The sequence below is a fragment of the Pungitius pungitius genome, chromosome 2 (assembly GCF_949316345.1).
Source record: "Pungitius pungitius chromosome 2, fPunPun2.1, whole genome shotgun sequence".
Classification (NCBI taxonomy): domain Eukaryota; kingdom Metazoa; phylum Chordata; class Actinopteri; order Perciformes; family Gasterosteidae; genus Pungitius; species Pungitius pungitius.
The window spans coordinates 6,876,481-6,904,042 of NC_084901.1; the positions used below are offsets into that span (position 1 = coordinate 6,876,481).

The 27,562-nt window shown below is 42.8% G+C and overlaps 1 protein-coding gene across 16 annotated transcripts in view; it reads right to left on the bottom strand.

Moving 5' to 3' along the window:
* nrcama (neuronal cell adhesion molecule a) overlaps nucleotides 1–27,562 on the bottom strand; it is a 40,367-nt gene that overhangs the window by 4,039 nt on the left and 8,766 nt on the right. The window contains exons 2-32 of one of the 16 annotated variants that reach the window (XM_037461842.2): nucleotides 20,930–20,980; nucleotides 13,599–13,756; nucleotides 13,064–13,081; nucleotides 12,632–12,737; nucleotides 11,983–12,176; nucleotides 11,701–11,823; nucleotides 11,404–11,574; nucleotides 10,152–10,263; nucleotides 9,820–10,004; nucleotides 9,488–9,619; nucleotides 9,148–9,291; nucleotides 8,920–9,031; nucleotides 8,546–8,712; nucleotides 8,285–8,429; nucleotides 8,059–8,183; nucleotides 7,718–7,747; nucleotides 7,041–7,142; nucleotides 6,589–6,786; nucleotides 6,419–6,489; nucleotides 6,116–6,341; nucleotides 5,735–5,850; nucleotides 4,505–4,712; nucleotides 3,909–4,031; nucleotides 3,637–3,813; nucleotides 3,370–3,402; nucleotides 2,572–2,637; nucleotides 1,897–2,019; nucleotides 1,542–1,697; nucleotides 985–1,116; nucleotides 822–900; nucleotides 238–249 (exon numbers count right to left, since the gene is read on the bottom strand). In XM_037461842.2, the coding sequence (XP_037317739.1) occupies nucleotides 238–249; nucleotides 822–900; nucleotides 985–1,116; nucleotides 1,542–1,697; nucleotides 1,897–2,019; nucleotides 2,572–2,637; nucleotides 3,370–3,402; nucleotides 3,637–3,813; nucleotides 3,909–4,031; nucleotides 4,505–4,712; nucleotides 5,735–5,850; nucleotides 6,116–6,341; nucleotides 6,419–6,489; nucleotides 6,589–6,786; nucleotides 7,041–7,142; nucleotides 7,718–7,747; nucleotides 8,059–8,183; nucleotides 8,285–8,429; nucleotides 8,546–8,712; nucleotides 8,920–9,031; nucleotides 9,148–9,291; nucleotides 9,488–9,619; nucleotides 9,820–10,004; nucleotides 10,152–10,263; nucleotides 11,404–11,574; nucleotides 11,701–11,823; nucleotides 11,983–12,176; nucleotides 12,632–12,737; nucleotides 13,064–13,081; nucleotides 13,599–13,692 (3,680 nt within the window). In that variant the 5' untranslated portion in view covers nucleotides 13,693–13,756; nucleotides 20,930–20,980. Of the gene's footprint in view, nucleotides 1–237; nucleotides 250–821; nucleotides 901–984; nucleotides 1,117–1,541; nucleotides 1,698–1,896; nucleotides 2,638–3,369; nucleotides 3,403–3,636; nucleotides 3,814–3,908; nucleotides 4,032–4,504; nucleotides 4,713–5,734; nucleotides 5,851–6,115; nucleotides 6,342–6,418; nucleotides 6,490–6,588; nucleotides 6,787–7,040; nucleotides 7,143–7,717; nucleotides 7,748–8,058; nucleotides 8,184–8,284; nucleotides 8,430–8,545; nucleotides 8,713–8,919; nucleotides 9,032–9,147; nucleotides 9,292–9,487; nucleotides 9,620–9,819; nucleotides 10,005–10,151; nucleotides 10,264–11,403; nucleotides 11,575–11,700; nucleotides 11,824–11,982; nucleotides 12,177–12,631; nucleotides 12,738–13,063; nucleotides 13,082–13,598; nucleotides 13,757–20,929; nucleotides 20,981–27,562 lie in introns of those variants that run through there. The other 15 variants (XM_037461843.2, XM_037461845.2, XM_037461846.2 and 12 more) reach the window with 15 other exon arrangements.

Consider the following 27,562-nt stretch of genomic DNA (forward strand, 5'->3'; position numbering starts at 1 on the left):
GTTAATACCAAGCAAGTGCAATGCATTTGAGAAAAGAAGACGTCGTATTTCATGTTAAATCTCAGTGTTAAGGTTGGGACTGTGGCCATGGTTGGGACTATGCCAGTGAGTATGATGCCAAACTACACCCAATCAGTTGATGTGCTTTCTCCTCGCTTTTAGTTCATCTCAACAGAGCAACGTGGCCGGAGGGGTTTTATAGAATTGCATGCTGGTTTCAGCGACATCTCGTCTTACCTCTCCATAGACCTAAACCCGTCAAAAAGATAAGAATGGAAGCACACATGAAAAGCAATTCACGGACCACAAATGAGCGTCTTTTCTTGTATGCACAGACCGGACAGCAGCATGCGTATGGGGACATTTGAAGCACGGTGTCATCCACGAAACGTTAGAAATACGTTTCAGTCAGAGCAAGTACTTTTCTTCATAGAGCCATAAATCATAAAAGAAAAATGTGAAAATGTGAAAAAAATAATAATAAATAAAACTCACTATAATAGAATTTCTAATAAAGAAAATTGGTAAATCATTTTAAGAATGGTTAGCAAACAAAACTTGTTGAAATAGATTTGTATGCATTGTACAATTGTTTGTATATTAATGTTATTTCTAGTTGATTCTAAAAGAATCAAGAGTAGTGCTTATTTATGCCCTGTCTCTACGGAGTGTTTGTTAATGAAGTCTGGTGGAGAGAGTCTCTCTGCAACCTTCTAACATGTTCTACATACAAGCTGTCAATATGGGACACAATGAATCCAAAATTGAGCTCTAATCTGTGGATTTTAAATGCAGTTTAAGTTTTCTTATCCATCGCTCACCTGTACTCTCCAAATGTGCCATCATCCTCCTTCATAGGCTGGATCTCTGGGTCTTGATGGGCATCTTCTTTCTCTTTCACTGTCAGATTACACATTTGAAAAAACAAAATTATATTCAAATATCCAACCAGCCACGTGAATGAAAAGACTTTGTGTGCATCACCTGGATATTTTCCCCCCTTGTTCCTCTTGATAAAGCACACTATGAGAAGGACCAAGATGAGGAGAGCGATGGCACACATCAGGCCAATAAACCAGCCCTGGGTGGCAATGTCTACCTGCCGGTTGGCTACAGCTACACACACACACACACACAGGAGGGAGAGACAGCAACAAGCAGTAAGCATAACGGTCAGTCCATATCCAGGCTGCTAAAAAGGAGAAATCTTTCTTGATGGTGAGCAACACTGAGATGAACTGAAATTAAAAGGCTGTAAACACAGAACATGAGAGAAATGTTAATATGCAATGGCTGGTAAGGAACAGAAAACTTAAATAATGGACATCTTAGTAATGATATTTAAGGGGCATGCATCAGAACCGATTTGATGGCGACTGCGGACATGCTTGTACTCTAACTAGCAAACTATCTACCATACATTAACGTCTTAACGTAGCATTGGATGTCTGATAATAAGACGGTGTTTTAACAGAAGTGCAATGGGACAACGAGACAAACATGATCCACATATTTATCTGTCCTGAGGCATGCCGCCTCACCTGGCACCGCGACCAACACTTCGTCTGTGCTGTGGACCGCCGGGTCAGCCGGGTCTCTAGCTACCACACGCACCTTATAGGACGTCCCCGGCTTTAAACCTTTTATCATATGCCAGTGTGAACCGTTTACCAACTCCTGTTTCCAGTCCTCTTTACCTGGAATTGGTGGAGCGGATTTAGAGGTATTAGATACACAAAACCTTTGGGAAGAATAATTATTTGAATGATGGCATTTAGACATCTGTTATGAGGGTTGAATTTTTAAAGATCGCTTTGATTGAGTTTTAAACAATTCAATCAATTCACACACTCGTTTTTTTTTTTAGATGACAGGGAATACAAGACGAAGCCTTACTGTTTTCTACAATATACTCCACATATACATTCTTATGGTGTCCAAAGTATTCCCAACTGATCACTGCACCATCCTCCAACATGGACGTGTTAACTTTGCCAAACGCAGGGCCTACGGGCGGCACTGAGCACACAAGAGAGGGAAAAACAAATAGCTTTCATTCCTAAAATGTACACATTTTGACAAAGTTCTGTAAAATGAAACCTAGTGATGGAGCTTACAGGTATAGGTCCGTAGAAATAAACCACCAAACAATGAATATCTCACATTACCCCTGTATGTAGTAGGTAAAGTAGGTAAAAATCAGCTCATTGTAACCTAAATTCAAGAATGAAAAGTAGATCCATGTTTGATTTTAATATATAGGGTTAGATTTGAAATCCCATACATCTGACAACTACTTTTCAATAAAATTATTGTTGAATGACCAAATAACCGTGAAGCAGTTTCGTAGAAGCCGGTCGGTTATATACTTGCAAAAAAATGGCCATCTCAGCGAGGACTTTCATTAATTCTTGTTAGTGTTATCGGACAGAAATCCCACAGGAAATACTTAAACAAAAAGGTTTTCTCCTATTAATCGAATGAATACTTGATGGACTGTTTTGCAGAGATGGACCATTTTTTGCAGACGATTATGTGGGAGGTGTACGAGGATACAGGGAGTGCTTGTACCCTTGTGAAACGGGGGATGCGGAGACTGAGTGATGGGGGAGGTTGGGTGAGGGGGCTCTGTAGGGCCTGAAAGAACACGGAAAATAGTGAGACAACACAGTAGACAGCATACAGTGAACTGCGGGGCAGTTGCTACTGACATGCAGAGTAAAAACATGCTGCGACGTATTTTAACCCGGAGTTTGAGGGGAAATGCAAACTGAAATCATCGCACTGCAACATGCATATTATCTCAATCAAATGTCTGTTATCGTTATAGACAACCCATCCGTTTAAAGCATCAGCAGATACATAAGGCTTTTGTTAGTACTGGACTCAAACGTTCACAAGCATCATGCATTCGACTTCTAGCGAAAATATTTGAGGGCAAAATGAGGGGTAAAGACCACAGGCACGAAACCTCGAAAAATACAGTATTTTAAAGCTACCAAGAGGAACTTTAACTTTGGATTTTTGGCTGTTCCTGAGAACCTGATTAATAAAAAAAAAGTTCCTGATGGAACTGGTAGAAAAAAATGCATTTATGTAATTAAATTCAGTTTCATACAGTTAAAAGCTCCTCACTGTAACTTTAAGTTATGTTGCAGTGCAACTTTATATGGTTTGTTGGCAGATGTCATGGAAGTTTGTTTACATGTATTCCCTTTCACACCTTTTTAGACATGCTACCTTGGTAACGTGGAGGGGAAAATCAATCTACAGACTAAATTCTACGCTTAGCTCTTTTTTTCTGCTTTTAAATCATATCACGTGATATGAATAAACATGCGGGAGCTTCCAGTGGAGAAATTGGGTTACCTTTACTCGTCTCTACAGTGGGCTGAGAACGAGCTTCAGAGAGAAGGAAAAAGAGAGAGAGATCGAAGGGGACATAAGGTGTGGAAGGCAGTAGGACCTCGTGGTTGTGCGTTTAACCTCAAAAAGGAATCCCTCGTTTGTTTAGGGCACTTGGATTCTGAACCACGTACTCCTTGACGTGTACCTTAAATCCCACAGACACAGGACTTTGACCTTTTTCCTCCCACTGTGCCTACAATGCATGACGGATGAAGGGAAATGGCTTACTCGTGTCCATGACTGTGAAGGCCTCCTCGGTGATGATCGGGCCAGAGCCCTTGATTGTCTTTGCGCTCAAGTAAAACTTGTAAAGCATGCTGGAGTTCAGGTTGCCCAGGGTAATGGTAGTCTCGTTGGCGAGGAAGGTCATGACCTTGACTGGCCCCAGTTCGTTAGTGTTGTTGACTGCAGATAGTGTTTTGAAAGGAGAAGAAGTTCAAGTTAGGAATGCACAGCTGTCCGTCACGCAGACGCTGTTTCGGGCTGCCTGGTAAGCCTACCTGGTTGATATTTCAGTGTGTACCCAGCGAGCCGTCCATTGTTGTTCGTTGGAGGGCCCCATTGCAGGGTTAGAGTGTCTAAACTAGGGTTTATGGCATTCAGAAAAGAAGGAGGCCCCGGGACTGAAAACAGAGCCAGAATAGTCAGAACTTGGATGTTGCACGGAACCGATAATGAGACTCAGCATTTATATGTTATATTAGTGAATAAGATGGTGGCTTTGCAGGAAACAGGCTTTGTTTCCAAGCTGTTTCAGGGTGGTCTGTGAGATTTCAGGGGTGTAGAAAGTTGCTAAGATGTTCCAGGTCGTTGCCATGGTATTCTACGGGTTTGCTACAGCAGTCGCTAGAGTGCAAGTACATTTTAACTATGGTCACAGAAGTAGAACTAATAGTGCCATTCCTCACAAACATTGTTAGTTTTGTATCTACTACTATGTATCAAATGTCAGGTTTTGTCAAAGTCTTATATATTATTTTACTTGCAAGAGGAGTCAGAAAACTAGAAGAAACATCCAACTATCAAGAAAATAAAGCAGCCACATGCATGATGAGGCCTGCAGAATAAACTTTCAGCCATCGGTGGCCACACACACCTCCCTCAGGTGTCGTAAACGTCTTGCTGGGACTAGGAGGTCCTTCTCCTTTGTTATTAAGGACTCTAATGGTGAGGTTGTAGGTGCTGTAAGGCTGGAGGCCCGGCAGACGTCCCTCGCTACGATTCCCACTGAAAGTCAAAACCAGTTCCCGCTGCTCTGCGTCCTCCTCGGTTTCGTGCAAGCCACTCTCACGTCGGTAGTACACCTGAAGAAAGCAGTGAACCCAGTTAGTTCCTATACAAGCACAATCCTTATTTTATTTCTTCATTGTTTACCTCAACGCAAGGAGGCATAACGGAGGTTCAGATTCAGTATCTTTCTTTGAAATGCCTTCTAGGGACTCACTTTGACTGTATGGCTTACGTGTGTTACAGATTTTATTTGTTGCTCAATCTTGCTCCGTGCCGTTTTAAATATTAGATTTTGATTTTATGGTTTTACAGAGCAGCAGTAATGAAGGACTAATGGAGAATACCGTTCAGTGTCTCAGTTCGGTTGGTAGATTATTCTTGTCATATTGTAACAAGTACCAGTTTGTCTAGAAAGTAGGTCACCATCTGAAAATAAATCCCTCTTACATGAGAATGAGCTACTGATTTACTAAATGCTGCTTCATGAAACGTCTGTCTGCACGCTAAAACATGTTAAGGCTTGCGTGTTTTAGAATGTAACCGCTACGGACACTTGGGCAGGAACCATGCGCTCTGAACGCTGAGGCGCTTTTGCCACCCCACCCTCCACATTGCAACACACACACACACCTTTTACAGATTAAAGGAGAGCCTTGCCTTTATATACACACACTGCATAATGGCCGCCTCCTAGTCAATTATCCAATGAGGAGTAGACACAGCCTCAGAGGAAGCTGTAGCCGAATCACATACATGCCAAAATAAATCACAGAGTGCTACATGTTTAATTGACTTCTTATGTTCTTTCATTTAACCTGGTATGTATTTTGAAATATCTGTGAGAGGGGTGTGGCATCCTAAGGGGCTGGCCAATATGTGCCTCCATCTCATTGGATAATTAAAAAAAGCAGCGGTCACCTTGTGTAGTGAATAAATAGGCTGTGCTTCTGTGCGCTGAAATGTGGGGGTTTGGAAAGTGGCTCAATGTGATACAAAAATGAATACGAAATGATTTTCCTTGCGCGCAGGCGTTGTTTCCCAATAAACTCATTTGAGGGGAAAGGCTGTGGCATCACAAACAACCAAAGACATATACCTTGTATCCCTCTAGTTTTCCTCTCACTGAGGGGAAAGAAACGGGCTCCCAGTGCACTTCGGCAAGTGTGCTGTTGTGAACCATGACGTGCACACTATCTGGAGCAGATAAAGGCACTGCAGAGATGTGACAAAGGAGTAATATTTTAAGGAATCGTTCTCAAGACAATTATCGAAAAGTCACATGAATGGACTTCAAACTAAACAAGTACACACATCTAACAAAAAAGGGGGTCACAGTCAATAGTCAAAACTATGTAGCTATGTGAACTTTAAAGTTATATTAAGTTTTAAAGAAGAATATTTTCACAATGAGATCAGAAACATGAATATCTGAGAACTTTCACTGCTTTATTTTCAATCTTTCATCAATTCCACTCACGGTCTCCTCCAGAGTGTCCGCTCACTACTTCAGGCTCGGGGCCGCTGCCGTAATCATTCAGAGCTTGAACCATGACCTCGTAGGGCACGTAAACGGGACCTCCGGACACAACAAACTGCGACGCGTTGCCCACATTCTGCCAGGACCAATCCTCACCCGTGTCCTTCTGCCTCCAAAGCACTTTGTACTCCAGACTGGGCCCGTTGGCCTGAAATCCTGTCAACGGCTGCGCAGAAGACGATTGTGTTTGTTAAAAAAGGCTTTGCACACAACCAACATCGACCGCCTAAAAGCACGGCTTACTGTCCACGAGATGGCCAAGTCGCCCGGCATTGTTCCTAAACACTGAACATCGGATGGATTTTCATCGGGAGCTAGTAAAAACCAAAATAGTTTAATAAAAGGCAATTAGTTTGGACATTTTTAATGTTGTCGTACGTTTAATCAGAAACCAAAGTGACCATGACAATCACCTGCAGGGTTGGTCCTGTATTGGCTCGAGGGCTGGCTTGGCTGGCTGTAGCCGACGTGATTCATGGCCAGGACTCTGAAGGAGTAGTAGACGTAAGGAGAGAGGTTTAACTGCGCCGTGGTGCTCGTACCGGAAGCCTCCGTGAGGTTGATCCAAACTCCTGGCTGGTGGAGCAGATCCTCGTATTGGATCAAGAACTCTGGGAAAGATTTGAGAAGAAATATTGAATATGTGGACACTGCCTAAAATGAGAACTTTATTTCTTCCTCATTATTCATTATATTCTGTGAATTTAGCCATGTTGTCTTATTGTTTGTCTTTTTTTATTCCTTCACAAAAAGACATGGTTACTGCTTCCAGAAAAATAACTATATCAGAACAAACTGGACAACAGAAAACAGTAACTACTCATTTCAAGGGAAATTGTGGTGTAGTTTGAGAGACTTTTCCTACTCTCTGTGGGACTGTTGTGTTCGTCTCCGGGGATCCAGGTGAGATGAACGCTCCTCTCTGTCTGGTCAGTCAGTTCCAGATCAGTTGGAGGGTCGGGTTTCTCTGTAAAGCCAACAATGAACCCGAGGACCACGTTTAATTCACTTTGGGACAGGAGTTTATTCTGAGTTTATTCCCATGGATTAAAATAAGACTTGAATTGTGGGCATCTAATTATTTGTTCAGTAAATATTACAATCTTCATTCAATAAAATTGAGCCATGTTGTATTTGTTAAAGAAAACATGGCTTATTATTGCATCAAAAAGGTGCAGTATTTCTTTTATTTAAACATTAAACAATTTAAGACCACACACACAGGTGTTTTCACTTTACTAGATTTACTAGACCTGTGCAATCAATTCTAATCTGCAACACCTTATCAGGCAGGTGAGGCGAAAACACCTGAGTGGTGTTTCTTTCAAATGTCAGGGATTTCACAATGAAATTAAACTTTTTAATTTTGAAGCTATATACATTTTAAATAGTGTAACTTCTGTAAAGAGAGAGAGAAAAAGGATGAAAAGAAAAAATAGGAACAAACAAAATAGAGGAGCATTGAGGTGAAATGGAAACAGAACTTGTGGTTGGGTGAAGATTATTAAAGGTACCATATCCAAATCTGTGGACATTGTTTACCGTAGACAATAGCTGGAGGAGGAGTAGCCTCTGAGAAAGCAGGCAGCAAGAGTAGAGGACAAAAAAACGCATTACATATTAGTGACAGATATTAAAACGGCAGAAAAGCAGGGAAAAAGGGTTGCGTTTAGTGTGACAGTAAATTGGATTGCTGCTGAAATTTAAAAGTGGTTAAAAAGATTTTGGTGCACTTTAATAAAGATTTATTTTTTGCTTCTTTAGGAATCATGATCAGAAAAGAAGAAAAAAGGGACCAATATATATTACGTTGCCCTGGTCTTGAGTAAACAACATTGTCATTGAGAGCATTGGGTAACCTTTTGGATGCACTTTGAACGTACCTACGACGGTCAGCATGGCACTGGCCGAGTCCTGGTCCAGGGTGGTGTTCATGATGCAGGTGTAGGTGCCTTCGTCTTCCTCTGTCACGTCTTTGATGGTCAGACTCTCCATATTCACCTCAAACCTGACGACAGAGTAGTTGCAGAGAAATGATAAGATTCTTGTTTTTTTCTTTTTATTCCATGGTGCAACTGAATCTTAAAAATGTGTAATGAGCCCTGGTACCTTCCGTCAGGCAGCTCTCGGTTGTCTTTGAGCCAGGTCATGGTGGGGATGAGGGATGGGTCGTGCTTGACTCTACACTCGAACACGGCGCTCATTCCTCTCTGTACCACCTTGTACTCCGGCTGCTTGAGGATTCGAGTGGGCTCTGGGTGATTAGGAAGAGGTGAAGAGCTAATGTTTACAACTGATACAGCTTGATAGTCAGTCACGTTACCTCATTTTAATAAGATGCACAATATATCTGGCTTCTCCATATCTGACCTTTTACTTCTAGGTACACGTGGTTCTCCTTGATCCCAAAGTTGTTGGTGGCAATGCAGGTGTACTTTCCACTGTTTATTGGCTGGGCCACATTGATCTCCAATGTGCCGTTGTCATGGATCACGTAAGGGTCACCATTCTTGACGCTGGTCTGGCTGTCTTTGAACCTGCACGGAAGCCGCAAAAATTGGGTTTACGTTTTTGATACAACAACATCTGTGGCGCTACCCATACATGTGTGTATTAGCCTTTGATTTAGCTAATATTTCCTTTTCAAATGTTAAAATTCTTAATTGACCATCCCACTTTTGAACAACTTTTTTTTTTTTTTTTGCAAACTTTTTCAAAATGAAAGTCACCTGAGGTCACCTTACCATGTGATAGCTGGTATTGGTGAGCCAAATGAGGCACAATGAAGTAACGCAGGCCTGTTGGTGATGACCTGGTATACTCTGTTAGGTGGAGTAAGCACCCTCGGTGGCTCGGCTGTGAAAAGTAACACAACATTATCCAAATCAGCATTTCCCCCTCTTACACACTTGACATGAAAGAAATTCTGATTACTTCTTATATATAAATTTCCCTAAAAAACTAAAACTCACCAAGCACGTTGACGAAAGCATTTGCCATCAGGTAACCAAATTCATTGGATGCATTACACTGGTAGACAGCACTAGACCCGGATTGCACGTTGCTAAGAATCACAGTGTCGTCATCCACCTTCCGAGTGTGGTCCTCCGGAGCGTCTTTAAAGCGGCAAAAGACAGAAAACAACATGGTTACACAATTTTGTGTGAGTAATCATGCGGCGATTCCAGTGCAATCAGATGGTAAACTGTGTCGACAAAGAAAATCTGCAAATCTACATGTTCATTCATTCACTGTCAGGATTTAACTGTGCATAAACGTGGCGTAGTCAATCATTGGACTCATTTCACTCACTCTGTAGGGATACACCATTGACCAACCAGGTGATCAAAGGTTTGGGTTTTCCATCAACTCGACAAGTCAGGATGCCGGTCTCGTTCGGGGCGAGGATCAGGTTCCTGGGTGCGCTGACCCAGAAAGGAGCCGCTGTGGATGACGAAAACCAAAGAGACACAGCAACATTTGTGACAGAATTTAAAAACGTTGTGGTAATAAAATCTATACACATGTCAAACTTAGCAGTTGTGACTGACATTTTCATATTACTCTTGCTGTAGTGACATAACTATTTTTTTGTTTTTGTAGATCATTTATACACATTTGAACCCTTAACAAATCCGGGGTACCTTTGACAGTGACCTGGATGATGTGGTGCACCGTGCCCAGGTTGTTTGTGGCTGTACAGCGGTAGTCGCCACCATCAGCTTCATTCACATCAGAAACCTTGAGCGTTTTCTTATAGTTATAAAAAGACATCCTGCTGCTCGGCAGCTCCCCTCCATCCTTCTGCCACGAGATCTCTGGAGTGGGTCTGTCAGAGAAGTGAACGGTGCTGTCAAATACTTTGTATACCACCTTTTTCATATGAATGCCATGAGAGCTTTTCATAAAGCACATGGTACGGTACATACGAGGGTGCATTTCGTCTCTGTGTTTATTATTGATACAGCCTACTTACAAGCCATCAGCAATGCACTCCAGCTCCAGAGTCTCCCCCCTCAGAACCATCTTGGTGCTGGTGGTGCCCTGAGGCATCATGAATCGGGGACGACGTTCCCCATCTGGGCTATCTGAAAACACGAGGACACGTTTGAATCAGAAGCAGACAGCGATTAGCTGATTTTTATTGTAAAATTTAAGATTTTACTCCCTTTGCTGTGAGTTTTTCATTTTCCACCCAGAAATGTTCCCATTTTTGGTATAGAAAATGAGTGAGTGTTCTTACAGTCTGTTCACATACTGTATAACAACTTCAAAGAGGAAGAATCCCCATTGAGGAGTAGCCATCCAATTGTTGCCATGGCTACACTTGGGTGTCTGATTTAAGCCCATAGCCCAGTATACAGCCCTAATGCAGTTTTAACTGGTGGATGTTGCTATCATCAACATTCCTTTGCAGAAATATGGTGGATGAAGAGCAAAGCTACTTAAGAACATTAATATCATGCTTCATGAGTGGCCATCTTGGACAATCATTCAGGGTTTGTTTGACGTAGCAGATTGTTAGATCAGTCCCAAGTGTATTGGGGATTTCAGGGAAGATGCAGCTAGCATGTAATGTTATGCAAGCTTTGAAGCTTGCTTTTAGGTTCAAATCTACATACAGAGGCAATCATGGATCATTACTGTTTTTTGCATCGGCCCTACAGTCAATGCATTTGTGATTATCTTTAGATCCTTCATTTTAGGAAGCTCCAAAAGAAACCAATAGAAATGAGAGGAATAGTTTGCAAGTCACAGAGGAGGGGGTTGAGGCCAAGTTGAGGTGAGTGTGTATGTTGGGTAAGGTTAAGTCTGGGAGAAGAGGCAGGGTCAGGTTCACACTGAAGGGGCCGAATGGGATTAAACCAGCTGCACTCACCAATATAGAAATCAGTGAAATTGTATAAAGAAGCCAGTGTCTCATTCATTGTTTGCACTGAAACATAACAGAACATCAAAAGCATGCATAACTAGAAAAAAAACAGGAAATGTGTTTAAACCAATGCATTAGCTTCTGAAAATAATGCAGTTCTGCACTAGCAACACGTTGATTTGAAGCTGGAGTAACTCAATATCTGATCACAATGTGTTGAAAAATGTGAATGTGAAATAAAAGGGACTGTTCTTGATGGTTTTTATTTTATTTAACAACTTCCATAGGGACAATCTAATAACTATGAATTTATATTCCGATTATTTGGTAAAATTGAATGAATTCAAAGTCTTACTGTCCAGCACGGTGACTGAGATGGGCTGTTTCTGCTGGATGGTTTGTGTGTGAGGGAAGCGAGCATAGCAGATGTAGTCGCTCCTGGTGTCTTCTGGAAGAACATTGGAAAAGTACAAGTCTCCATTCAGAGCCTGGGACACGCGTTGATCCAGCGGTAGCCTCTGGAAATCTGAAAAATGGGAACGCAAAGAGTGTTGGACTCAGAACTGCACGTACACGTGTACATCGCCTTGATCTGTTCCATTCAATGTGAGATTCTTAAGTGTCTATAAACGCAGGTATGGAAATGACGCACTGTTATCCATCCAGAAGATGACCGGTGGGGGCAGCCCCGCAGGGGGTCGGCACTTCAGCACCAGGGACCCCCCGATTTGGACCGCGATCGCCTCATTTCTCTCCTTCGACCACAAGGGGGACCCTGCGAGTCACACAAACATCAAACAAAGACGCTGCTGGAGGGTTTCCCATTCGCTAGCTCGACACATAATATCATGGATCATTTTTGCAGAACAGTGTTGGGTGGAAGCTGAATACTAGGAATCAAAGTTGATTGAAATGATAAAGTCACAAGCCTTACTGGACTGTCTGATGACGATGCTGTTGGATACAGCGGTGCCGTGCTCATTGTGGGCCGTGCACTGGTACGTTCCCTCATAGGCCTCAGCCTTTTCCCCGCTGATGTCAATGACAAGAGTTCCTGAACCGGGCTTCATCAGGACTTTGGAATCTTTCTCGACCTCAAAGTGGGTCCCGTTTCTCGTCCACAAAAAGCTAGAATAAAAAAAAATACAATAACGATCACTTGATCTTTGAGGTTAGGTGCCATGAGGAAACCGTAAACCGAGGCAATTCCAGTGCTTTAGCATGTTCATCCAACAGCTGCATTATGGTCTATCCCTGCATACTTGTAGCAGGGAGTCTGGGCGAGGGGCAGTTGGGAATTCCAAACTGTGTGCAAGGTGTGTTTCTGAAGTGGTTTCTATGACAACAGTTGCCATGTCGATTTTTATATTTCCACGCTGCTGCGGATTGAAGCTGCCCTCAGAAACCAATCTATATTTTCACAGAGAGGAACCATGAAAGTGAATATATGTTTGCTCTTAATTGCCGAAGCTCTCCATCACACTGGGAACAGGAAGAGCACCCGGGGAAAATGCGCCGGCGCGGCTTGCGATCCGGGACGGGTAAACAAGCATCAAGGGGGACGGGATGAGTGATGGTCTCACCTGGGATGAGGCTTCCCCTTGGCCTCACAGTGAATGACAATGTTCTCCCGCGGATCAAAGATGTAATCCTTCGGGGACTGTAGCGTTATGGTGGGGGGTTGGGGCACTGGAGAAACGTGAAAATAATTGTTTAGACACACGGAGTGAAACATAATCGCAGCGCGCCCGAATTACAGCGTCAGGCATTTGCGAGCAACATGCAAGAAGCAGTCACGCTGTTGGGTGCAAGACCATTTTGAGGTTGCTTACCAGTCCGTGATCTGACCAAAAACAAGCAGGTCACTTCACACAGTAACAGCGCTGAGATAACCGCATGCACATCTAACATTGCTAGGACACACACACACACACACACACACACACACGGATGTTAAGTTTGAAGCGCAAGAACTCAACACTAAAAGTCACAGCAGCTTTCTTAAAACAACTTACATCCTTCCAGTACTTTAGCTTTTTGGCCAGCGAGACACGCCGTACCGCAGTGATAGAATATTGAGGAAAGGTGTTAGTTGTTGCAAGGAGTAAGGCAGGTGAGACAGTTGCACATTCAAGTACTTTCAACACATTTTATTGAGACTGCCTGAAGTTTGCTTGAGATTCACAGGGCGGAGTACAACAAATGCAAGTAAAGTAGTTGAAGACATAATGATGTCACACAGGATGTGTGATCTAAATAAGTGAGTTCTTAAAGATTACATATAAGAACAAAAACATGCTAATGTGACTGCATGAAAAATAAAAGAATCAGTAAACTGCAGCTCAATTTACAGACTTTCTAAAACCCGTTCAGTGGCTTATAGAAGCTGTACGATTCATTACGCAATTGAGTGAATCATTGCGGTTCTCCATCAAGCTTGATTCAAGTGTTAATGCAGCAGAATAGTTGGTTAAAAACAAAGTATTCGGAATTTAACATTGTGGGATTTACATTGAATGTGAAATTTGATGTGGTGGGGACACTACTTACGATCAAGAGGCACCTCCAGTGCCGAGGTCATGTGACTCAAGAGTATCAATAGCACGGCTGCGAAGCCAGGCACCCGCTTCCTGTTCCTGTCCATGCTCGCGTTTGTCCAGATTCAACAGCGCGAACCCTTCAGCACAATGACGCAGTCTGGATGCACACTACAGAGAGATATAGAGAAAAAAAGGATTACTACATGTGCTAATAAAACAATGTTTAGGTTGGATTCATTAGATATATTTCGTATACAGAATCAGTCTCAGAGCGTCCAATGTATATAAGATCAGTCCATAAAAATGAAAAATTTGGGTACCCGCAGGATATTTAGTCTGACCCACAATGGAAGGTTTACTTTGCGAGCTCCTCGTTCAAACTAGCGTTTGTAAGTCACAAATCACAAGTGGCTCGTCTGCTGGATCGCCCGCCATGCTGCCAACGGAGAGAGACTTTGGCAGGAGAAAAAGTCCAAACAACCTTCTACTCAGTATTTGGAACTTCAACAAGTATCCTACAGTGTTGTACAGATAGGACCCAGACTTGTTTAGGCATTCTTTGTAGAGATATTTGGTCAGAGCTGTCCTCAAGATGAGGGAGCCTCCTCTGATGACCGGAATATCAACCGTGCAACACTGACATCTTCCACGTGTTTGCCTGTAAAAATGTTCCACGTGAGCTGCTCCCTGCCGCAACAATCACGACTCGGCAGATATATCGCTGCATGCAGTGTGGCTCCCGCGCAAATCCCACCGCATTAGTCGACGCGTTCTCGTCAAGTGTCTCACATTATCAAGCTACACGTGAGTGAAGGCCCAAAAGCGGTGGCTTCTGTCACGTGGTCCATGAGAGAGAGAGATGAGAGACACTGTGTGAGCGGCCACACTTGCAAAACGTAGCACAGTGTTGTCGTGGAATGGAGAGCAGAAAATTGTGTTTGTTCCCCCCTTTTTCATGTGCTTTGTCTTGCATTGCGTGAGCCTCTGTCACCTATGCATTAGCTGGCAATTATTTATTGGTAAATTCATCATCAAGATGCTGCTGTGCATAGAATGTGTTTAATGCACGTCTCTGCCTTCTACACGATTGCACATTATATGAGCTGCCAGAAACCCATCTATTTCTATTGCATGAGCCGGTCGAGTCCCAGTGACTCCTGTCAGCGCGCTGAGATGGATTTTGAGGCGGAGCAATGTGCTGCTGTCAGGTAAAATGGCTCAGTCGATTCTGACATCTTCATTATACATGCATCTTTGCACAAAGGCAAAACACAAACACAGGGTAGAAGTCTTCAGAGGCATTTGAAGGTGAAACTATCAAGCTCACTGTTAGAGGTCTCTCCTCTGCTGGAGAGGAAGTCCGACGTCACAGGGTGAGCTATGAACACACACACACACACACACATACACAGATATAATGTGTCAGATTATATCCAGCTGAGCTAGGCAGTGTGCGTGAGCTAATACAACCCCAGGACACACCTAATTACGCCGACACGTCCTATTGGATATTACTCTCACTAGTTAATCGAGAGGGAAGACGACGGAGAAAGAGAGAAACACAATGCCATAAAACCAGCCCATGCATCCTAAATATTCTAATTGAATTGTGAAAACGGGAATGTGGTATTATGCAAATGTAATCGCCATCTTCGGATTAATTACAATAACGCTCCACCGTGCTGTGGCTGAGATGGCTTCCCACACCGCGACACTGGACTTCTGCTCCAGTGGAAGATAAGGGCAGACTAGCCAATTAACTGTGCCGCGGAAAGGCAAACCCTTATTCTTGAACATTCTCTGGCTGCTTTGCAACAGTGAGTGTGTGCAATAAAACAGTCTTCATTAATGGAGCGCCATAAAACGTCGCCACGCAGCCGTTGCATAGGGACTGATAAAAACATTACTTGGTGGTGCGGACGTACAGCAGCTACGTTTTTTGGGATGGAATCCCACATTGACCTTCAGTAACCTGGATCTATTCCAGCCGTTCTTTCGTTGCGCAGAGCTGAGCCTGCAAAACTAAATATGAGAGGCCATATTTAAAGTGAATGACTGTGGATTAAACTCTCGGTTGTTTAAATAATGGCAGTGACTTAAAACACTGACTGACAGAAATGCTGTGTGTTTTACTATGTCCGACATAGTTAATGTGTTTATTCATGCAATAGAACCAACAATATCTTTCTAATCAGATGCACATAGCAGGTGTTTATATTAGGAAGTAAGAAGATGTCTCAGTGTTTCCCTTGGATAGTTTCCTTCTGTTTGCATGCTTCGTGCTTAGCTACACTAACCCGTTGCTGTCAGAAGCTTGCTGAATGTCTGAAAGTGGCACCGATCTTCTCATCCAGCGCTATATTATTGCCAAAATTTGGATTCTTTCTTTAAAACCTATTTTTGCAGTATCACAAATGCCTTGCACTTTGGATATTGCAACTCCTTACCTTAAACTGATGTGGCACTTTGCTAAAATGCTGACTCATTTGACAGGTTATCTAATAACTGTCGAAGCCAACATGTCCATTGAGCCATTTGTGCTCGTGAGCTCAGGCGAGTATTTGTTCTCTCTAAAAAAGCATTCACTAGATGGCTTCTGTAAAGATGAGAAGGACTTTAAATAGCTTGGCAATTCAGTATGTAACCAGAGCGAGCAATTCTCCAACTACAAAGAGCGGCGTGAAGCGCGCTGACGTGGACCCAACAGTCTTCCTGCCTCTCCGTTTGCCAACCCCGGAGCAATGTGCTAAGTTGGTCACTCCGCAGCCTTTAGTCACGCTGAGGCATGACAGTCTGACTAGACAGATGAAGGGAGGGTGGCGGGCAATGACGGGCTTTTCTAAGACAACAGAGTGAGTCAGAACGCTTCCACCCAAACCGAACATGAGGGGGATGCTTCTTTTTTTTTTTTTATCTGTAGCTCGGTGCACACACACAAATCCCACTGATGCCACAATGACCGTTTGTAAAGTAAGACCTGCGCTCTGACGAGGATTTTTTTTTTGGAAGGCAGAAATTTCCCTCCTTTGGGAAGACATTCGGCACACATACACATTACCCAGACTCCTCTGCAATGCAATGGCCTCCGGAGAGTCTGTGTATCTCAGGTCACTGGGATAGGAGCTGTGAGCCATGAGGGTCCCCACAAACACACGGGGGGAAGCTGCGGCCTGAATGCTAAGCCACTATAACTGCCGCTTCAATGCTGAGAGAGTGGACTTTTACACTTTTATGGGGGCAATATAAATGCTTCTTTTAAAACTGCCAAAATCCAAAAAGCCCGTTTTTGAAAAGAAGGGTGCTTGTATAGTTCCGGCAACATTCTGTTTCTTTTAGAGACTACACAGAACGACTGAGGGTGACTTAAATCAATATAAGTGGTCATTAATTCATTAGTTGTTGTTGTTGTTTTTGGCTTTGTTTTTGGTCCCCACAAATTCCTCTGATATACATATATCTGCCTAAATACCTGTTCCTCTTTAACTTAAGTATTATTTACAAAAGCGCATTTGTGGTGCAGACAATAGTTGGATAATGTTACCTTCCTTACCTTTCAAAGTAAGATTATATGCGCGATAGGAAAATAGCACCCTCAAGCTACAGTCAAGCATGTCGGGTTTTTATAAAAAGGCTCAAAACTGAGACTAGGAATAAAAGTGAAGCTTTGAGTATAAATCAAAATAAGACATCAACATCAAATAAGGCTTGCAACACTCGCACTGGTATGTATGATTGTTGTATTTTTACTTTGATTGAAATACACACAGAATGCCCCAAATATGTCCACGGATGCATTTGATTCCTTTTAACCGATGGATTATGTTTTATGCTTCATCATTAAAGATCGTAAGCAGCATAACTGTTATTCCAAAGCAATTGTGCCAGGTTTCCCTGTCATTATTGAAACCAGCAGCTTCATTTAAGATCTTTAGGTGGATAGATTCGACTGCTGACTTCATCGGAAGCCGTCCGCTCTCCGGGGGGGGAAGTTGTTTTAAGAGGGCCTTTCACTACACTAACACCACTTCATTTGCAGTGAAAGGACAGTCTCTTTGTCCCCAATGGACCCCAAAAACCACAGCACACACGGCCAGCTAATCAGTGCAAACTATCTCGGCCTCTTTCGCACGTGCACACATACACACAGAGGGCCTTCCCTTTCTGGGGGTCAGATTTTCTAGCAACATCCGCAGAATCCCAGAGCGCCTGCTTTTCTCTGAGGCTTTGTGATGTGCTGATAGTCAGCATGCCCACACCCATCAACATCCGCAACGCCACCACCAGGCCATGGGGGCCATTGTCTCCATGTTGTTTACCACTGGGAGAACGCTGAAAAAGCAGGATGACACCAAGATATGGCCACAGACCAAGCGGGTATAGAGTATATATTCCAAAAAAAACACAGGTCAGTATCTGCAGAAGTGAATGCAAAAATTATATTAAATGGTTTTAAAATCTAGGGTCTGGTACAGGTACTGATGTATAATGTATGCTTACATTTGACTAATTTGACATTCAGAAAAGTTCCGAACTAGCTTTATGTACAATAAAAGTTAAGGTAAAGCTTGTGTTGTGGTACAAAAGGAACATAACGTTATCTTGCAGAAAAACAAGAGGACTTACTGTATAGAGTGTGGTGAAAGTGATTCTTGTATTCATTTATGTGATGTCACTACACAGGAGAGAATGCCTGGTAAAAGATCTGCTGGGTCCTGCTCCCTTAAATACCGTAACCTTGCTGCAGTGGGTTGCTATGCAACCCCCAGCCCCTTCAAACCACTCGTATGAATAACCTTAGAAGAATCTTGTGGTCATTTCGTGTCCCTCTCTTTTTCCTTTTCATAAATGTGAGAATTCCCATGAATAGGATTCTATTATCTTTGCTCCAGGCGCATTCAGGCAACACAATGATTCTCCCTGAAAAGGTGTAAAATAGGAACAATACCTTTTTTTTAAATGCTCACTCCATCAAGTAAAGTATTTCTAAAATGAAAAACACTGTTTAATATGAATTCAAATTAATATAAATGGTGGTTTTATTAAACCAAGAGATTAATCTGGAATGGTTTTGAAAAATGATAATTGCTCAAAAACAAAGCTCTGTATCCATCCATGTGTAACTAATCAAAAGCCATTACTGATAGCTTCCATTAAAATTTGCCCTAATTGACATCCAATTAGACTGCTTTTGATATTTGGACAATCACATTTTTCCAGCCGTATGGACCGGTTTGTTGGCTGCATGGGGCTTGGTTAGGTGTCTGTGTGTGTGGGTGTGTGTGTTTGAGCACATGTCTCACCTGTCTAAGGTCATCTCATCAAAAACTGTGGGCTCAGCCACAGCACAGAGCCATGCTGGGGGTGTGTGGGTGTGTATTAATGTACAATTCTGTGAACATTTAATTAGAATACAGAACCTGGTGACCCATATTTGCCAACCAACTATAGCCATGCATTCGTTTAGAAACTGAGAAATGGTTGTAAAAACATTTCTTGCCTCAATGTATTTTTAATGAATGTTATTTAAATCCTCTTGCCAGATAAGGGCTGATCACTCTGACTTGAGCAAATCCAAAATACTATATTCATAATTGTTCTACCCTTGTGAATTCAAATTTGTATCTTCACAATCAATGGCAAGTGGAGTATGTGTTAGATGATTTTTAGCAGTGATATGTAATACACAAAAACTAAACCATGGGAATATAAAAAGGACCCTAAATCAATAGTCCTTCACATTCTAATACCGTGTCACAATGGCCACATAAATCCAGCCAAGTCTCGTTGGTATTCCTGAGGGCTATTGCTAGGTAAAAGGTATCGACGTCGAGCACATAGAGGCCCATGGCCTTGGTACAAGGCTGGGTCTATTTTAGCATGAGTTAATGTACGTCTCTCTGTCTGTTCATTTATTAAAGTGTTTGTGTGTATGAGCCATTAAGGATATTGAGGTTACTAATCTTGGGGCCTGTTGCACAGCTTCAAAGTGAAAAAGGTGCAAAATATGGGATTACAGCATTCGGATTGCTTCTTGATGTTCTCCACTCTGCTCTGTAGTCATTACTCCACTTGATCTTTATATATCAAGAAGTGTTTTGCTGCTATATTAATATTCCACATTTTGAACAGTTGTAAAAGGTGAAAGACACCATTCAAAGGACTGATAAAAGCACCGTTAGGTCTTACGCTACAAGGATAGATTGATAAAGGAGAGGCAGTGGAGACAGAGGTAGATCAGGCGGAAATTGTGCAAGTGCATGATGGGATGGGAACGGGGGAGGGGACCGATCAACACATTATGGCAACGCAACAAGCTGGCATGCCCCTATTTATTTTTCCTACGCCCATCTGTTTATCAGGATTACTCGGAATGGATGGAGGAGGCGAGAGGAAGCTGGAGGAGGGGAAAGGACCGGGTGAGGAGAGGAGATCCACCTTCACAACCTAACCCAATTCAAACAACTCTACTCTTGAGTAAACTGCTGCTATAATGACTCACTGTTAAAATTATAGATCAGTGCAATATCGTAGAGTGCTCTCATAGGGACTATTTGAGGTAGAAGTGATAAAAATGAGAGCTGGAAACATTGTAGTGGTGTGTTATGTAATACTGCGCTGCTGCTCTACTTAAAAATATGTACTATGGGTTTTCCACATGCTGAAGGCTGCTGTGTTGCCTTGTACTGTACGCAGGGCAAACGTTTAATGTCAATCTTCTTCATTAAACGTGTGTTTAATAGCATACATGCTGGGTAGTGCCGGGTACCGCACTCATTGACATTCTTTCATTTCCTTTCGTGAGTTGATGTGTACACCTGACTAATTGTACTGTTTGTTTCCCAGCCGCAAGGCAAGAAAAAAACAAGCCTGATACCTAAACGACACACCCAAACTTCAACCACTGGGCGGTTGCCACAGGCAGCAAACTGCTGTACTTCGCTGAGTTAAGACCTGCAGACACAAAGACTGCAAATGGTTTTAATGATTCACTGCCAGCTCACTCCTCAACACTTTTCAGCCATGCAAACTTATAAGTGCAGACATGGTTTGAAAAACAGATGATATGCCTCGGTACATCCCAATCACACTGTATAATGTACAGCCATTTAGTGCATGGAAAACAGTGCAGTAATTGTCTCAAGATGACACTAAACGCTTGAGTCACTGGGACAAATGCACATGGCCAGGAGAGCAATCAGCAAAAGTCGCTACCAAAAAACACAACAGCAGGAGGACTGGGTGTTAAAGTGAGATTTGCTAACAGAACAAAAAAACAAGGACAAAATGATGGGCACAGTTGTAAAGCAGAGAAATAATAATCACTTGCACCATCGGATTTACCTGTGAGGATTTAATCCAAGCAGCTGCCTGGATCCGGGAGGTGGTTCAAACCTGCAACAAAGAGAGAAGGACACCACAGCCATTAATTGGGTCCTTGGCTGCAGCCAACAAAATCTAATTGGGACAAGGGGACACATTAGGTTCTCAAAGCTAACCGACTTGAATCCATTCATCAATAGAGGCCAGTGTCACGTACGAAGCTCAACATGAATACATGGGCACAACCTCTTTGCTCTCCAGGGAATACCCAGTAAATGAACGTGTCTTGCTGAAGACAAGGACCCTCAATCAATAACCAAAATGTCTCCAGTCATTTTTATTACTTTTACCTCACACACCCAAATTAAACTGCCCCCCCCCCCCCCCCCCCACCTTCAGCAAACAGGCCTCCCTTCGTGACCGTGAATGCATTATTATAATCTCCAGAGAGTCTCTCCATTCATCTCACATTAGCAAAACAAATGAGACAAAGAACAGCGGCTCATTTAGAGGTGAGGCCATTACAAGTGTAGGTAGCTCGGAGGAAAAAGACCGGCGGATTATATGAGTCGCCATTAACGAGCCGAGGTCGAGCCGTTTGAACTGATCTAGTAATGTAGAAAATGAGCGGGGGGGGGGTCTTTGTACTCCACGCGATGACACGGGTGAGAAGCTGCTGTCCCTGAGCGAGAGAGATCGGAAGAACCAACAGTGGCCCAAGTCACAACCCGTTACCTTGGAAACAGAAGATTGTACAATTAGTTACTAGACCTAAGTAAGTTTACCTCAAAGAGTAAATGTACCCAGTGAAATCGAATGGATTTAATAACCCACGACGGAACTGAAACAAATTGAACCGAGCCCGACGGACACCAGGGAGATGTTAATGAACAGGGACGCACCTTGACATCAGCAAACCAGAGCAGGAGAGGCAGAGTGGGGATGATGTGGTAGAAAGAGAGAGAGAGAGAGAGAAGGGAAAAATGAAGGCCTAGTGGGAATAAGAAACATGCATTATTAACGGGAAAATCTAAAAGCGCCTCATCATCAGAGCGTCAGAGAGGGGGGAGAGCTGGGAGATGTCAGAAGAGAAAAGCTAGCAGGGCTGACACCAAGCGCAAGCACATTGCCATGGAAACAAAAAGAAAGACAGACAATATGACAGCAGAAATGTGCATGTTTGCTTTCTTGGAGCAACCTAAATATTATAGTAAGCTTAATTTAAAGTAAAATAAATCAAAATAAAAACCCATTTTGTGTTTCATGGAGGGTTATGAGCTGGAATATTCTTCTAAATAAATTATTGCGTGGACACATCTTTTTTTGAAGTGTTGATTGTGAGCTTTAAACATGACAGCAGGCGTATTTTGTTGCCGTTTCCCTCTGGTTTCAGGCTTCATCCTAAACTAAGCTAATGGCTGCTGGTGCAACTTGAAATGTAACAGACAGACATGAGTGGGATACATCTTCTCATTCAACATAAAATATACAAGTATCTATTATTACACATGAAACATGTGTGGAAGCATGTTCAATGCATTGAACGCTCACCAGCTAGACAGGCGGGGAAATAACACACTTTTTTTAATGTATTGGAATACGAACTTCTAGCACACTTACTCAATTTGAAACCAGCACTAACCAGGACAATATGGGGTCGACCTGACGAGCAATGTAATCCACAGCATGTAGTTGAGAGTAACTTATCTGGATACGTATGAGCCTTTAGAATAATCCTTAAATAAATGCATAATCTGATTAATTTGATTTATTTTCAGTAAGGAACACTAACAGTGTGGATGTGAAATGGAGACAAAAGGCCAGCGATCACTACGTTATATCCCTTGCCCGGTGCAATGCCACTGATTTACTATCAAGCTCCGATTTCAATTAGCTGCACAAGTTTTGGGACGTTTGTTTGTGTATGGGGGCGGGGGGGCGGGGGGAAGATGGGGCGCTTGCAGGCTGTGATAAAATAACTGACCCCAGGCATGAATACAAATGTGGGTGCATATGTGTGTGTGTGTCCTGTAATCCCCTAGACTGTGGGCCTCAGCAGTCAACGACAGCAGCAGCTGCCCAAAATACACACTTAAGCCCCGCCCCCGACTGCCTGGCCTCCACACACACCTTTAACCTTTCTCTGATCCGACACAGCAACACATTCACACAAACTGGTAATATGCACATCATCATTAGTGGTTAACACCCATTCTAATGAACCCAGGAGAGGACTTTTAATGTGGTTTGACATTACTATCATTGACCAAAATGCAATTCCAAGTATCTTTTTTTTATCCTTTTCAGGAAGAAGAATCCGCCAGAACATATGAAGTCCCTCATTTTATTAGAAACGTTATTCGAAAGGAATTTTCTTCACTGCTGCTAGCTTTATTGGGATCATTAATCATATTTAAAACAGACATGTTCTTCTTCAAATAATAATATAATGATCCGTATTGCTTTGCACTTACTGCCCAAGTTGCCACTAATAAAGTCAGACTTTTTTTATTCTTCTTGAAGACGTTCCTGCAGTAACCCTGGAGCCGGCTAGTGCAAACAGCAGAAAACACACATTTGCTACTTTAAACAAATAAAGGGAATCAGCTACAGCCAGTGGAGACTGCCTTTCACTTTTAAGGTAGGCTAAAAAAAAAAGAAGCTTTTGTCACGTTGCCGAGCAACACAAAGTAAAGTACATGAGGCTTTTGAGACATGCCGCGGTGACGTGGTAGTCCGCGGTAGACGAAGTAGCACCTGGGCAGCAACGGCTGTCTGGAGCCTCGAGTCTCGTCTGTTCATCGCGTATCAGACGTGCCATCTGTGTGCGATCAGGTTGTGGTGTACGCCTTGGGGTTATTTATTACCCTGTGTGTGTGTGTGTCCGCCAACGTAAATCTGTCTACATGTAATAGCAGTCAAACAAAATGATGAATGACCTAATTATTATAGTCGCCAGGTTGGTTTTTTTTGCGCACCGGGTGGTTGTGTCTGTCGTGCGGATACAATGGTTCCATACTGACATCTAAGAAATCCCACGAATTAAACAATGTTCTTACTAAACAGAAGTTTATTTTAAAAAGTCACTGTTTTTTGTGCCTGTGAGGATGGCCTTTAAAGCTGAGATGGGGTTTGGTTACCATGGACAATCCAAGTTGTTTTATTTTTGTTTAAAATTTTGAACCGTCCAGGAGCATCCTTCAGATGACGGACGACACACGCAGTCCAGTCTCAGAGCTGCTTTAATCGCAGAGATTTATCGCTACTTCTACAGGTTAAAAGGACAACTTTTCCATCCCCGCTGTTTCCACTCCACAACACAACGGAGTCATCGAGGCTGTAACGCAGACACATAAAGATGCGGAGAGCACGTAGGATAAACCGAGATTAAGGAACAGTCTGAAGTAGCATACCTTTTGCAGCTCTGCTATAAGCTTCTGAAGCCGAAGGGGAGCATATTGTAAAAGTGTCACGGTGCGGGAGCTCTCTCTGCGGATTGGATCCATCCGGAGGAATCTTACATGCCCAAAAGTGAGAGAGAGTAAGAATGCAGGGGGGAGACACGATAATGAAAAATCTCTAAACTGACTGTAAAAAAAAACCCCAGAAAGCAGTCGCGCAGATGAACTGCGTCTCCACATGGTGCCAAACTCCATTCAATCAGTCCCAGTGAGAGCGAGGACCTGCGAGTTTGATTTACGTGCTAATCCAGGTTATTTTTGCTCTACTTATGCACTATTAAGATACTTTGTTACACATACTATCACACTGATCGGCTTAATCCAACTACAGACCTTTTTTCTATTAAGACATTAATTATGCCAGGTGTAATAATGAAAGTAACGACTGAAACATCTGGACATGCAAACTGAATTATTCGAATATACAGCGAATACAACATTTGATGCCTTTAAGTCAGGCTGCTGTGCTCCACCTGTGGATATTGTCTTTTTGTTTTTTAAACTAGGGTGACGATCAAAAAACAAAGTTGCCGAAGAACGTGAAGTTCGACAAAATAGGTTACAATGCATCTATGTAAGCCATCGTAATGAAACACAGCAGAATCTTCCATACATGGACACTGTAAACAATCAGTGGCATGACATGTCAGAAACACGTTGGAATAAGGCCTGTGCACCCCGGAGACCATCCCATCCGAACCCACTACACACTGACAGGGAGGGAGGCAAGGGAAAGGCAAAGATGGAAACAGATGTTACGTGAACATGTCTGGAAGGCGATGAGAGTGTGAACGCACAAAGGGTCTGGGAGGGCAAACAGTGGAGGGTATGGACCTGCAGGGCGGCCCGGGAGATGTCTAATATTGACTGCATACCTTCAACCAAACACAGAATGGCAGGAGAAGAAGAGCGGATCGGGGCCTCCTAATATTAGTATCACCAGTGGAGAGAGGGATTTCTTCTTTATGTGATCTCAGTCATTTAGGACGTCTCACAAAAGCTTCTCCTCAGAGTGATGAGGAAGCGACGAGCAACACCTTAGTGTGACCGGGGGGCGTAGATATTACAAACAAACATTCTGTTTGGCAGTAAAGCTGCGATCAAGTGAGAATATTTTCATTTTGTTTGTGGCTTATCGTATTAAGGACAAGAAAAAGCAATGCACGCATCTCACTCTTCTGCGGGTCTCACACCACGCAAACAGAGCACCTCGCAGCTGTGAAGTTGGTGTCTCCTGCAGCAATCGTGCAACAGGAATATTTGAAGGAAGATGAAAACCAAAAAATGAGCACTGGCAGTGGATGACATTACTGAATATGCTATTTTCAGAATTCCAAAGGTACTATCGGGGGCCGTGCTTTTATCTTGGTTTTTCATCTCATAGTACGCCTCCCTCATGGTTTCAGTGTGCATCTATATGTGGGTATGGATCTGGCACGTACTCCGGACATGTTGTGATTTCCGGAGCTGATGATAGGAGAGGAGAAACAAAGTGAGCCATTTTGCATCGTTCTCATCTTGCTGTTTTGTCCTCTATGATGTGAGTTGCCCATGAACCGCAGTCATTTGGCAGGGTTTGGGGTTACGGTGTGAAAAATAGTTCTTGTGTTGCGTAAACGAGCTGAACAAATAATATGACAAAGCAATTTTGAACACTAGCTTGTAGCGGTACAAGTATTGGTCTCTAAACTACTATATGGAGTAGTGTGATGCGCTGGGAGCCACAAGACACCTAATGCCCCTAAAGTCATGGGTTAAAATGCAAAGTAAGTTGTTTTGGATAAAAGGGTCAGCTGAATGTAATGTATAGCAAGAAATTCTGTGTCAGTCCCAAACCGGGACATGGACAGAGCTTGATGACAAGTGCACCTTCACACACAGTTTAACCTAAAGCAGACGAGAGTCATTTGGGGGATTAGCAGCATTATTTTGGGTTATAAACTGGCCTACTGAAAACTGTCCAAGAGAGGGTCTATTTTGTTTGTAAAAGGTTCAATAATCATCATCGTTAAAAAAAAGAGGCATGAACAGTTTGGGCACTATAAAATAACAGTGAGAAAGGGGAATATGTAGAGTGTTCATGATCGGAGCAGGATGTGATAACCCTATGTGACTAAGTACACTCCACTCGGCAGTTTAACTAGATTAGATGGGAAAGCTCTATAAAAAAACACACTTCACTAGACTATCCACTTCAAGAAAAGGACTGCACTGAGCACTTTATGCACCAGTAGTAGCGAGGCCTGCTTGTGTGCTTTGATTTTACATTTACAAGTGCTTTATTTCTTTATTTCCCTTGAGGACAAATAAAAACTCAGCATGGCTTTTGCTTCCCTAATTTTTAAATTTGTTAATTGAAAGCCATGACACACACACAGACACACACACACGTGGAGCCACGCCCAAACAGACTTTTATTTGCATCCCACGTTGGCCCCGATTTTCTTTAAACAAATTCCCAATCAGACATTGACCTGCAGTCAAATCCATTAAACGAAATAAACCACAGAAAACTCCAACGCGCTGATTTCATTCTCGCCTTTCAAACAATTTCCATACAGAGATCTGACAATGATACTCCATTAAGAAAACACAGTTTTCCCAAAATATACTATACTAATCATTTGGCAGCGATATTGGAGCTGAGGATGAATGCTTAAATCTGGCGTCTTTTGGAAGCAATATTTAAAGTCATCTCTCACCTTTCCTCAAATCACTCTGGTCGCTACCTCGTCCTTTAAGTCCCTTAAATGACTTAAATAACAAGGTCTAAAGTTATATACAGACTTCAAACAAGATCCTCTGAAACATGTCAGCCTGCTTTTAAGCAGCTTGGTCATTGAGTCACTGGTATCCTCCAACCTATACGAGCATATTGTCACCAAAAGGCCAAAAGCCAGCATAGATGTTCTGAGGAGAGCGGCGTTTAGATACAGAACAAACATTTTTCCCTGTTTCGGCAGGTTCAGACCTGTGACTCGGGTGTCAAAAGGGATCTGTCCTCCCTGTAGACTATTAAAGAAGGAAATGGCATATTTTAGGCCTGAGTGCAGACCTTAATGACTACAGCCTTGTACAAACATGTAAAGCACGGCTCTGCGATGGACCCACCGAAGCAGCTTGCCGTCACTCAAATCACACCCAGGCATTATAAGCTATTCACTGGTGCGGAGCTCCTGGAGGAACAGAAAGC